Genomic DNA, 12,511 nt, shown 5'->3' on the forward strand with positions numbered 1-12,511 from the left:
GACAGGTTGCATTGGCTGGAGTTGACGGAATAGGGTGGGGAAGCAAATCATTGAGGCTCCGGAAGACGTTGAAGTTTCTGCCTTTTGCAATCCGCCTTGAGCTTTGATCGGTGAGTCTTCGAGATATGTCAAGAAATTATGATCTTTTGAAGTGGCCTGCTAGATCTACATGCTGCGCAGCGTAAGGCGAAGGATCGACTCAGCCATGCTTGGCGTCTAACCAAAGTCCCTTGTATTCGAGTCGCTTTCTATGTACTGCGCCAGAGAGGTATCATTCGCTGGACGAATTTTCAAGCCATTGGCGCAAATTGTGTCGTAGAGCATCGAAATTTATGATACAGTCAATTCAGAGAAGGTCTTGTGAGTTCACCTTCTTACAAAACTCGCATATAGAACCGGCGGACTTGCGAAAATTGAAGACTCAGTTATCCTCAGTCAAAGTGACAGCACGCTAGCAGTATGGACACTCAAGACTGCAGAAAGCTCTTATCTAAACGCTTATCTATCCATCATCTCAACCAGGAGGCCAATCGGGCCCAATGTGGCTTGCAGTGAGCCGACGTCAGCGCGGCTGGGCCGGTCGTACAGCCCTCAAGATGGCGGAAATAAGCATGCGGGTAAGCTGCATGTCGGCAAAGTCAAGCTTCTCCAGAATGCCTAGCAAATCGCGTTTCGATAAGAGCAAAGATAGCAGCATCTATCACACAACTACGCCGTATCACTGCTGCCGGCAGAACAATAGCTGGCCAGCTCTGTATTAGCTGGCTCTGGTATGTTGAGTTTTTACCATAAATGGAATCTAAAATTGACGGTCATTTACGAATTCCAAAGCTAGTGCTGTCGTCACTTTCTGTTTCTTGTCTCATTAATCGGGCGCATGCTGAGGCGAGAATAATTCAGCCTTGGCCCTGCCCCAACTTGCCCGCGTCAGATGGGCTGGCGTGGGGCCTTGAGACTTTAAACTGGTAATGCCTCGAATTCTATAAGAACTAAACGACGGGAAGTCTGGAAATGATTTCTCTGTCGTTTGAATCCATATTACAATACATACAACCTTCTCGCCATCAAACTTTACCATGAGATCAACACTTATAAACGGAGTCTTGAGCCTCATCAGTCTTTCACTAGGCGTTACAATCCCCAGGCATGAATCTCAAAACGCTTTAGCTTTTGCGTACACGGTATACCGCACCTGATTCCTCAATCATTTTGGCATTTAGAAGACTGACGTAGAACACATAGTACGGCTATTCTCTGTATGCCTACGGAAACGTCGCGAAGCCAATCCTCAGAGAAGTCCCCCTGAAACCAAACGTCAACCTCCCTGACCCAGAGCCAAATGAGCCAGGTGGTGTGGGGGTTGTACGGCCAAATGCCGACACGATGTATTCAATCTTGTTTATTGACCTGTCTTCCGATGACATAGTGGTCAACATCCCAGAGATGCCACAAGACCGGTACTGGGTCTTTCCCATATGCACGCCGTGAGTAATTAAATGCACCTCAATTGCTTCTTCGGCGCTCACATTTCCTCGAACTCAGGTACGGCGACAATTTGATCAACATTGGGAACCTTGGAGTCAGCAAGCCTGGAGAGTATCTCATCCAATACGACCCGGACAACTACGGCCTCGAGACCGAGAACATCCCTGATGGCTTCGCCGGAGTCATCAAGTACCCCATGGCATATGGGCTGGTGAACTCTAGAATCCTCACAGACCGATCCGAGGAAGACGTCAAGATTGTCCAAAAGCTTCAGCTGGGCTTCAACGTTTCTCGCACTATCCCCAGACCTGAGCCGCCGATCGCTCCGCCACTGGATCTCACCATGTTCACCAAACCAGAGTACAATGACGGCAACATATCGTCCTATTACGAGGCCGTCATGAAAGTTGCCGCCGCGCTCGCTCCGTACAATCCGCCCTACGTTGCCTCAGACAGGGATTGGGTCGCCGCGGAACTGCGCAAGGCGGGTTTCAACAACAGAACATTCACTCAACCACGAGGATCCAACCTGACTGCGGCGGTAGAGCTTGCCAACAAGACCTCCCTCGCTTTCATGGATAAGCCTGGTGTTCGTCAAGATGTTGGGAACGACTGGTTCATCGTCTCTGAAGGGTATATCGGGAAGTTTGACTCTCACTACGAAGCTCGGTACCAGATCGCAACCACGGCATACTTGGCTCTCGACCCTTCAGAGAGCGTGTACCCCTTTCACGAAGGGGATCTTGTGGTCGAAGAGGGGAAGTCTATTTTATTTACCTTCCCCGAGCCCCCGAAAATCAAGGATGGCGGGTTTTGGAGTCTCACGGTGTACGGTCCGGACCAAGATCTCGTTCCAAACGACATGGAAAAGTACATGGTTGGTGATAGGAGCAATCTGACATTTCCGGATGGAACTCCAGTTGCGAAGGGGGATCATAGAGAGTTTCAAGTACTGCTCCAGGCCTCTGGTATTGAGCCTCCTACAAACTGGACAGCTAAGTGAGTTGTTTATTGGATGTTCACTGAGCAACAAATTGCTAACAAAGGCATGCAGCTGGTTGCCAATTACTCCAGGGGGGGCAACGATATCTGTCACTCGTGAGTTAAGGCCGCTTAGGCACGAATGGTACGACATTCTGTTGCAAGCTTGCTGACCTTCATCCCAGTCCGTTGGTACGGAGCAGAAGAATACGCGGTCAACGGGTCTTACATCCACCCTCAGATTTCGACCATCGATGCGATGCGAAGTTGATCTGGCTCACCGCGTTCACGAGACCGCTTCACAGGCACTATTACAGATGAACTCAACATTGAGCTTTAGATTAAGTCCGTAAAAGACAGAATTCTTTCAATTCCAACCCTTCAGGAGGATTACCTATACATGCAACTTAATAAGCTACCAATGAGTCAAACCACCGTGAGAACAGGTCAATCTGGCTCTCCTTTGCAATCGGCAGAACCTGGAATCCCTCACCCAGCTCCATCACAGTAGCATTGGCATCCGTTGCTGGTGCCCAGTCCGCAAGCCCCTCCGCGTTGGGATTTCCGTTCTTGATGAAGGCAACCCAGTACGCGTTCATCGTCTCAGCAATCGCGTAATCCTCGCTCGTCCACGGAAGATCCGTTCCGTACAGGTTGTTCATCGCGTAGTTGATCTCGCTCTCGTGGTACGCCCCCTGGGTCTGTCCAGGCGGCGCATGGTCCCAGATGTAGTTGTACACCGAGGAGGTGGCGTTCTTGGCCCAGAGCTGGGACCAGAAGTAGGTGCCAACCTTTGACCGGTCGGTGAACTGCGCATTGTAGGCCGCGGAGGCTGTCGCGGAATCGTTGGCGGGGTATGCTGCGAGGAACTCCTGTTGCCAGGTGCCGTAGGTCTCGTTGAGGTCGGAGAGGTACGTCGCGAGGGTGATGTTGAGCCCGTACGAAGCGCCGCTCTCGTCTTTGGTGTTGCCGGTCATGACGGGGACGTCCTGTGCGATGCCCTTCTCCAGGGTGTTGAGGTAGGTGTCGGGCATGGCGTAGTAATCGAGCGTGGCGGTGAAGTCGAATTCAGACGACAAGAACTCGGTGACCAGGTCGTCCATCGGCAACGCGCGCATGCAGGCAATGTCAGAGCATTTCAACGACGCCATGAACCTCGCCGCAGTGTCCATGTTCACATCCAAAGTTCTGTAGTTCTCCGCAAGGCTCGTGGCCAAAGGGTCGTGAGGGTCCCGAACACCGCTCTGGATGATGGCGCCGTGGATGGTGATGTTGTGGAGCGGGCTGTTCAGGATATGGTACGTGGCCGCGGACCCGGCAGATTGGCCCATGACCGTGATGTGATCCGGGTCGCCTCCAAATTGGGCAATGTTCTCATGAATCCAAGTAAGCGCTGCGAACTGGTCGAGCATTCCCCAATTGCCAGAGCTGTTGGACCCAGCACTCGCAAGCCTCTCCTCGTTGAGCTCAGGGGTAGCAAGCCACCCGAAGGAACCAGTGCGGTAGTTGTAGTTGACGAACACCACGCCCTTATCAGCCGTGCCGGCTCCGTCGAAAAGGGGGAACGCAGAGCTAGATCCGGCCGGGTAGCTCCACATCACGACGGGCAACTTGGCGTCTGACGAGTTCGCCGCGCTCCAGACGTTGAGGCTCAGGCAGTCCTCACCGATGGAGTACTCGGTTTCGCCGGTGCCCAGTGCAGAGGGACAGGCGTTGCCAAAGTCTTTGGCGTCGAGGGTCGTGTTCCAGGGGGTCACGGGCTGAGGAGGCTTGAAGCGGTTTTCGCCGGCGGTGGTTGCTGCGAAGGGGATGCCTTTCCAGACGGTGATATCGGCCCAATTGGTGAGCGACATGTTGACCGGAGTGCTGTTGAAAGCCGGATAGCCCTGAACAGATCCATAGTTTGTTTGGACAACAGTTGAGAAAGCCGCATTGGCCTCTGCGAGGAGTGTTGCGGCAGCGGCGAGCTTCCACATGATGTGAGGCGTTGTGTAAAGAAGAACGAATGTGGTAGTCGGTATGTCTGTGGAAGATAGTAGCCCAATTCCAAAAGCTATGCAGTTTCCTTTGGTCTTTATATGAGCCCCTGAGCCGCCTCATGATGTAGACTGGTCAGTCCGTTTGGTTTACTAAACAATCGTCATTGGACAAGGGAGCAAAGAATAACTCGGCCACGCCGTACGTAAAACAAACGCAGATCGCCTGTTTTCTTCATATTGCTGAGCCTCGATGATGCGACTCAGATTACGCGGCGAGCGCTTTTCTAGAAGCCGTAGTTTGGTTCTCAGTACCGGGTCATGATCATCATCCCTTCTTAAGACCGTGAAAGCGAATCCGAAGTGGAATCCGAGGTGGGGCTGTTCCGAGCAACAGGGCCGTTAAGGCGTGACGAGGTGTACGGATGTCGGCAGTTATGGTCCACCTTAGATCAGCATTACAGAGCTAGTACGGATAGTATTTATATCATCGAAGTGCGAACCTTGAGAAGAGTTTGTCGTCTTGATGAAGTAGTCTTAGAGTTTCGGGAGGGAAAGACTTTGCGAAACCTTTTTTGCCCTCCGTGGAGACCATTCAGTGACACTGTTTCGCTGTGGAGCACAACACTTGGGCGGGATCGAGTTCGTCTCATTGCTCCTGACCAATCATGTTTTAATGGAATCCTCTTGTGTCATTCTCAGAAACGTTTCTTTCGAAATGAATATCACATTCATCTTCTCTACGAAATTGTTATCTTTGCTGCCGCACGCCTTTGGCACGCAGGTATTCATTGAAGCCGCTCCGCTGACCCCTGTCCCCTAAAGCACACCCGACGCTACCTGGTCTTCCAAAGCTTCCAAGCGGTAAATGAAACCACGCCAGACGCCGCAAACATACCGCTCCATATGCCCATCAGCTTGACAATGACCTCTTGGGCGGTCTTCTCAATTGCAGCCGCGTCATTCGCTCTCGGCAGCGGCTCATTAGGAACAGGCACGTTCAGAAACTTGCACAGAGGCTCCCACCCTTCTTTCAGATCCATGATGAGCAGCTTGTCAGCCGGCACCATCTGCTGCACCGAATGATTCCAGTTCGGAAGTATTGCTGGTGCAAAGGTCAGTATTCGCACGTACAAGTCTCTATGCCTTTGTGGGGGGGTGCAGAGAAAGGTCTCACAGTGATAATGGTCCTGGCCATCTGTCGGGCCCTTGATTTTCATCGCCGAGTTGGTGAACTCATTCACCAGCGTCGGGAACCAGCGCCAGCCGGGAACCGGCCACATCACGTACGGCAGCCACCATATGGAGGCATTGCTTCCTACCAGCTGGATACTTTTCGCAAACTTTTCGTTGTCCCGTGTCGTCAATACCACCTTGGCGTCCGGGTACAGCTCCAGCAGGTCGGGAATAAAGTCGATCGGCGGCATGTCGGTGCACCCGACGTACCCCGCGAAAATGTCTTCTAGCAGCCTGTGGAGTCGCGCTTTATCGCCGGCGCGCTTGGCCTCGTACGCCTGCGCGAGCTTCTTGCAGTATGCTGATTTCGCACCATTAATTAGCACAATCTCTCACATCTCGACCCATCAACTAAATAGTGGAATGAGGAAACGTACCATCTTCGCGATGGAGAACTTGCGTGCCGCCATGCATCACGGGCCCGTCGAGGAGCTTCTCCAGCGCCAGCTGCAGAGAGACGGTTCCGGTCCGGGAGTACCCCGCGCCGATGACCTGGATCCTCCGGGACGGATCGGTGGGAACGGACGGCGCTCCGCCCATTTTTTCTTTCGGCGTCAGAGAAGAATATTGGCGGCGTGCTTCGGTCTAAAATCACGACATTTGCAACTCTGCCGGCGATTGCGTGATTTTTAAAGGCCGCCGATGTTCCGTTATCTGGCACCTCCTTCAAACGGACAGGGTGGAGCGGCGGGGGAGGATGGCGGCCATGTGCGGGATGGAGGAACTTCAGAATGGATAGGATGGATGAGTGCGCAAGCGAGGCGGGTCTGTTGGGGCGCAGATGCCCGGAAATGGCGGAATGCAGGCCTGTCTGCATGATATTGGTTGGATGTTACCTCGCGCTGCCCGTTTAGATTGTCTCTCTAAGCGATCATGTGCTTGGTTAGATATGGTTTGCTACCTTCTATTACCTGGTTGGGAAGATCATCGGGCGCTCGATGATCACGATGGCCTTTGAAAGAATAATCCGGATTAGAAAGCTTCATATTTTACGATCTTGTCTTCCCTCTCAGTTGGTAGTAAGATGAAAGCAGCCAGTTTCTGACCGTCCTTTAAATGCGTCCTCCAGCTCCTTCGGTACCACCCAGTGCTTGTCAAACTTCCGGCCCCCAAGGAGAAACCAACGCGGCCGATCGACGTGTTCCTCGTCAAACTTCTTCCGGCCGTTGAGCTGGCTTGCCCCACGATTTGCTTCCCCAGGCGCAAAGTAAGACATTTCCAGGGGTGCTCGGGTATTCGCCGCCGTTCCCCCAAAATGCACATCCATTCGCCGCAGCGATGGCATCTTGGCAACAGCTTCGGCGAAAGAGACAGCCAGGGGTGTGAAGGTGGCTGGGTCGGGGGTCAGTCGGAACCAGCGCCCGGGGAATTCGCCGGCCTGCTTGGCCCACTCAAAGTCCGGTTGGAAGTCTGAGGCGTCCGAATCATCTGAGTCGAATGTCGCTAGAGATGCGTCAGAGGTTGTCGCGTAGCCTCCGTCGTCCATCATGGCTTTTTCAGGGTTCCCGGTCAGTAAGTATCTTCCATCCGGGGTCGTAACAGCGCAGTCCACGTAGAGGTATTCCAGAGATGAGGACAGCATGTCTTCTGGATTCGGTCGCGAGCCCAAGGCGACTGGCGATAAAATCCACAGCGACTCTAGATGTAATCTCCGAAGCGTGGGAAGCTGGCAGAGTCGCCGCACACCGAGACTTAATCTGTCCTCCGGCTCGCCGTTGTCTAACAGATTGCCAGGTTCAAACGTCTCATCATGGGGATCGGCATCCTCCAGCTTGACTTTGAACTCAACAAGACTCGGAAACGCCGTGTTCAACAGTGCATTCCCAAGAGCGGACCGGATTTCCCGCCGGGCAGACATGAGACGGCGCGTCGGCAGCCTCAACCTCCACTCCATCTTCCTCGCCGACGTCAAGGCGCTCGAGATGGCCGAGATCACCTCGGGATGCAGATTGCGACCGCCCGGGCCCCCGTCGACTTCAAAGTCCGAGACGCACGCGACCTGCGGCAGCCCCGATGATCCAGTCCCGGACGGCGGCAGCACGCTCTCGTCGAAACGGATGTACCGAAAGTGATCGCGCACCTGCCATATCGGAGCGACTCGGTGGTTGTGCGTGTTAACCAGCTCCCCGTCCTCTTCCATCTCCTCCACTAGCCAGTCCGTCGGCGACGCGACGACCATCTTCAGCGTGATCCCCGGGCCATATCGGCGACGCTCCCATTTCGCCAGCCGACCGAGGAATTTCGTGACAGCTTTCGTGAAATGTGCGTCGTTTTCTGCGGCTTCTTTTGAGCTTTGTATCTTTCTCAGGCGCTTATTACTGATGGCCGGGAGGACGACGTGAAAGTCAATGTGCTGGACGTATGCACGTTGCTGCGGGTCCAGAAAGGCCTGATTGAATTGGCTGAGACCCTCGTTGGTGCTTGGCACCTGGACCCGTACCGAAGGGCCGAAGTCGTCAATTTCAAAGGCGTCGAATTCAGTCTCCATATTCATGAGAATTTGTGAGTAACGATCGATGATGAGTGAGATTTGAGAGATAGGGTGAGCGGATGCCCAAAGAGTCAAGGTGTGCCTATGCCCCGTGGCGGCAGAGTGGGTAGTTGCGTGATGTTTGCTTCTGGCGCCACCAACCGGAGGAGTCCGGACAAAATATGAAGCGAAAAATCAAGCACAGCACTCTTCAGCGAGTCTCTATAGATCTTTAGATGAGTGCAGATGAAAACAACGGATGTACGCATTTCCTGGAAGTTTTGCTACCCGGGCGGGGCCGATTTTCAACAACGAATTGAAATCTCCCAGACCTGAATATGGCTCTTACAGGAATTTCTGCATCTCAAAACTGTATCTCGAAGGTATGTGAAAATTAACTTAACTCCGCACAAAGCTCTAGTATGAATAGCAGCTCAAAACATTTCACCTCCTATCACTACTTCGGTTCAGTTGTGCCTAGCCTCAATCAACACCAATAGACCGTGGCCGGAATTCTTTCTCCGCGCAACGCGCCATTTGTATACGATTTTGATTCGATCATTCATACCAAAAAGCTCACCCCTTGCATTTCATGGCAATGGACCGGCCGAGAGCTTCGCGCAAGCGGGCAGATACAAAAGGCGCGGAATCCTTCGCTTGCACGGATGGATCTCCCCGGCGAACCCTGCGCTAGCGGTGCTTGATAAGTCAGATTGAATCTTCTCCAATGTGTCCACATCGTATTTAGATTTGGCCTTACCTTCAAAAGTTTAGTCACGGGTCGGGTCGCTGCATTCCAACCCAGTTGATGGGGAGTATCCGAAATCCGAGCCAGCAAGCTAGATCGTCGGGAGACTCGATGCTCGGGGGTTGGCTCCACATTGGCACTTAGCCAACGCGTACCTGAACTATTGTTCTTAGCAACAACAAGGCTGGCCTGTGGCCAGTCTCTTGTCATGGACTCACCGGTGAAGGGATGTGGGTTTCTTTCAAGAGTACCTTGGTTTACAGCCGCCGTACTGGAACTCAGGAAAGGTTGCGATTGGCTTTGCTCGGACTCAATTAGGATAGCAACTACCAAAACTCAACATGGAATTTCCTGTGTTTACCTATGGAGGTTTGCGGAGTAAGAGTAAGCTCAGATGTTGTCATACCGATGAAACTCGATGGAAAATTCTTCTGTCAAATGTTACCATGTACACTGTAGCAGGGCGCAGCTTGTCAGTCCAAGGCTGATAGGTACTACTTTATTATGCTGCCAAGACGAACTCTACTATGCGACTAGCTTAGTCTTTGGATTTGATCTAGACTTAGTACAAATTCATATATGCTGCCAGCGTCTCCGTCATCAACATCCGTCTCCACGTCGGCGGCGGCTACGGCGGCTCCGGTCTCGACGTCTTCCCCACCGTCGGCTTCCTTGGCATCCCGACCAACTAGGACCTGCGCCAGCCAGGTTGAGCCGGACACCTTACTGCTTGGGGATGGTGGCAAGTTCGATCTTGCTGCTTTGGAGGGTGCTCATGTCACTGACACTGAAATGGTATGTGACTCTTTATCTTGAGATCTTGTGATCGCGGCCAGCTGACATGCTTATGCAGTAAGCAACTTTCTACCCAACATGAAACGGCGTTGAGTACGTCCGCTGTCGCGGGTTCTACTGACCGCATTTACTTTTAGCCTCACGATAGCAGCTAGCGGCGCCAACACGACTGACATTTCGGAGCAGTTCAATGCCTTAAGGATCGAGTAATGACTCAAAATGCCATAGGTGGAAGCATCTGGCTCCTGTCTTCGCTCAAAGTTAATGCTCACTGAAAATGGCCTATGACGAGGACGAGAAATCTATGAGACGCTGTAACATCGCTTCAGAAGTTGGTTTCAGTCAGTTAGTTGGGTTGGTGGACAAATATGGTGCGTTGTGGGAGGAGATCAAGCCAAGATTGAAATAAAAGGTTCCAATTAGTTTCATTCAATCCTCTATCGACTCAAAGAAAATTCCCAGCCGCGATTTATGCGCATCGCTCCCGTTGTTAATGACTGTCTATCTCTACTCCGCCGGCTACACCTATCTTACAGGAAAATATCCAACCCGCTTTGATTCTCAAGTGAAAGGGCTTTGCTTTCACAGGACTCTCAGGTTGACGTAGCACTGCTTCGGCTTACGAGTCAACCCCTCAACGTCCTCGTAAGTCGACAGCTCCGTTGGACAAGGTAAGAATTCAAAGGTCCACACCAGAAGAGTAACCAAGAGCTTCAACTCCATGTATGCCAGTCTGCGTCCGAAACAACCCCGAAGACCGAGACCGAATGGGATGGTAGGCCCAGCCGCCGAGTCGAAAACCTGCTCTCCGGTCTCCTTGTTCGTCACCAACCACCGCTCCGGCCAGAACTTGTTCATTCCATCCTCGTTCCAGGATCGCATTCCCCGCTCCTCCATGGCATTCTTGCACGACTCACTGCGGAGAGGTTGGGGAATGTCGAATGCAGGCTCCGTAAAACTGGCGCCTTGATTGGCGACAAATACGTTAGTACCCTTGGGGATCCGGTGGCCAAGTACAATGGTGTCCTCGCTAGCCTGTCGTTCCTGAATGATTGTTGTGTGGGCTAAGCGTAGCATCTCCTCGACCAAGGCATCCAGGTATGGTACACTGGTTTGTACAATCTCAGCATACGTAGGAGCGCGGCCTTCGGCTGCAGCAGCTTCGTGCTTGCTCCGGAGAATCTGGCGTAATCGACTTTGGGGTTCTGGGTTGTCCGAGAGGAATTTGACGCCCCAGCACAAGGTGGTGCTTGTGGTGTCATGTCCGGCGACGATGAAGCCAAGAGTCTAGCAGACACAACTTGTCAGATCGATCCAATTAAACAAGGCAGTCTTCTTACCTCGTCTTTCATTGTTTGACTCCAAAACACAGGATCTCGCCCCTCCTTTTTGGCAAATGTACCTTCCCTCTGTACCATAAGGTCAATCGCCGATTTGACGTAGTCGTCGTTGTCGTCCGCGCCTTCATTCTTGTATCGGTCGACCGCCTTCATGACTTGCTCTTTTATGAACTTATCGAGGATTGCTCGGTTGCGCTGCACGCTGGGTCTCCAACCGACAAGCCACCAAGCAAGTTTGGGGAAACCGCTCGCAGCAACCGGGCCCACGTTCTCGACAGAGTTCAGTGTTGCTTGAAACGACGGGTCGATTGGTGCGGAAGGGAACTCGACGGCCTTGTTTCCATTGGTATTGGTGGGTATATCAGCTGCTGCAACCTTTTCTATTTGCGGGATTAGTGCTCTCTGCTCAATCGCATCGCCGAATCCAAAGTCGAAAACAGCATCTAGCGCGGCGTAGAAGATGTCCATATCTGCTTGGAACGCACGCCCCACGGCAGCCTGTGCTTTGATTCTCCAAAGGTCTAGGAGGCGAGCAGAACTCTTGTAGATATTAGGGGCGGCGACTCCGTGCAGGAACTTGGGCGCCATCAAATCTTGTAGGAGACGTCGATGAGCCTTCCATTCTGGTCCTGTTTTGATGTTGATGTGGAAGTTCGGAGCTTCTCCGCTGAGAAGCGCAATACTGAAATCGGATCGTTCGAATTCCTTGCGTCGCATCAGGATGTCTTGGCCCTCATGGAAGTCGGCGACGAGGACCGAAGGCTGGTGGAAGGGCTCGATGAATGCCTGGATGATAGGGCTCTTGTGGATACGAGTCTGGTTGATCAGCCAGCCGTAGACATTTGTGTTGGCTTCTTTTTGCAGACGTGGAATGTCTCCGAGCAAGTTCTTGGTAGCGTCGACATTGTATGGGATCCCAGGGATTGGCTTGGGAAGTAGATATTGGTATAAGGAGTAGAGAAAAAATGACAGCGCCGCAGCGGCGGAGGCTACGACGTAGAACATGTCGGTTGGCGATTCTTTACGAATTTGTGACATAGATAGTAAGAATGAAATAGGATTACTCTGGCGGCTAGTGATTGATTCGATGGTGATCGAAAAGAGCAATGAAGCGGAAGCCCATTGCTTGTGTTTTATCACCTTTGCTTGTCACAGTGGAGCACGGTTTCGGGTCCGCGGAAACCCGTGGCGGATGTCGCGGGGTGTAATGCGAACAATCCAAGTGGTTCGTGGACAGAGCGCCTCCACGAATGACGAAATCCCCTGCAACATAATATGCGATCGAATTTCAAGATATCTCGGCGGTCGACTGCCGGACCCTCGCGGAGAATAATTGTGCGGGCGACGGCGGCGGCGGCTTACGGCCGGTGGGTAATTCCCGCCGCCACCCCTGACTTACGGAGCTTCGTCCGGCGCTTAACATGCCGGAAACGGTAAGGGTGCCGCCGATGGTTCCAGCGGACGCGGCCTGAACAAACTT

At 52.7% G+C, this 12,511-nt stretch overlaps 5 protein-coding genes across 5 annotated transcripts; 1 reads left to right on the forward strand and 4 right to left on the reverse strand.

Moving 5' to 3' along the window:
* Positions 1 to 1,383: 1,383 nt before the first annotated feature.
* COL26b_009571 (uncharacterized protein) lies at positions 1,384 to 2,488 on the forward strand (the record flags this gene model as incomplete). Its single annotated transcript, XM_053182296.1, has 2 exons — positions 1,384 to 1,484; positions 1,543 to 2,488. 2 exons carry the CDS (start codon positions 1,384 to 1,386, stop codon positions 2,486 to 2,488), a joined length of 1,047 nt encoding a protein of 348 aa, XP_053033779.1.
* Positions 2,489 to 2,873: 385 nt separating this feature from the next.
* On the reverse strand, positions 2,874 to 4,442 carry COL26b_009572 (uncharacterized protein; the record flags this gene model as incomplete). Its single annotated transcript, XM_053182297.1, has 1 exon — positions 2,874 to 4,442. One exon carries the CDS (start codon positions 4,440 to 4,442, stop codon positions 2,874 to 2,876), a length of 1,569 nt encoding a protein of 522 aa, XP_053033780.1.
* Positions 4,443 to 5,278: 836 nt separating this feature from the next.
* On the reverse strand, positions 5,279 to 6,218 carry COL26b_009573 (uncharacterized protein; the record flags this gene model as incomplete). Its single annotated transcript, XM_053182298.1, has 3 exons — positions 5,279 to 5,547; positions 5,620 to 5,979; positions 6,056 to 6,218. The coding sequence occupies 3 exons, from the start codon at positions 6,216 to 6,218 to the stop codon at positions 5,279 to 5,281; spliced, it is 792 nt and encodes a 263-aa protein (XP_053033781.1).
* Positions 6,219 to 6,687: 469 nt separating this feature from the next.
* Positions 6,688 to 8,166, reverse strand: COL26b_009574 (uncharacterized protein; the record flags this gene model as incomplete). The annotated part of the gene is made up of 1 exon (XM_053182299.1): positions 6,688 to 8,166. One exon carries the CDS (start codon positions 8,164 to 8,166, stop codon positions 6,688 to 6,690), a length of 1,479 nt encoding a protein of 492 aa, XP_053033782.1.
* Positions 8,167 to 10,273: 2,107 nt separating this feature from the next.
* Positions 10,274 to 12,036, reverse strand: COL26b_009575 (uncharacterized protein; the record flags this gene model as incomplete). The annotated part of the gene is made up of 2 exons (XM_053182300.1): positions 10,274 to 10,978; positions 11,032 to 12,036. 2 exons carry the CDS (start codon positions 12,034 to 12,036, stop codon positions 10,274 to 10,276), a joined length of 1,710 nt encoding a protein of 569 aa, XP_053033783.1.
* Positions 12,037 to 12,511: the final 475 nt, after the last annotated feature.

This window comes from Colletotrichum chrysophilum, assembly GCF_026319265.1.
Source record: "Colletotrichum chrysophilum strain AFK26 chromosome Unknown scaffold_93, whole genome shotgun sequence".
NCBI lineage: Eukaryota > Fungi > Ascomycota > Sordariomycetes > Glomerellales > Glomerellaceae > Colletotrichum > Colletotrichum chrysophilum.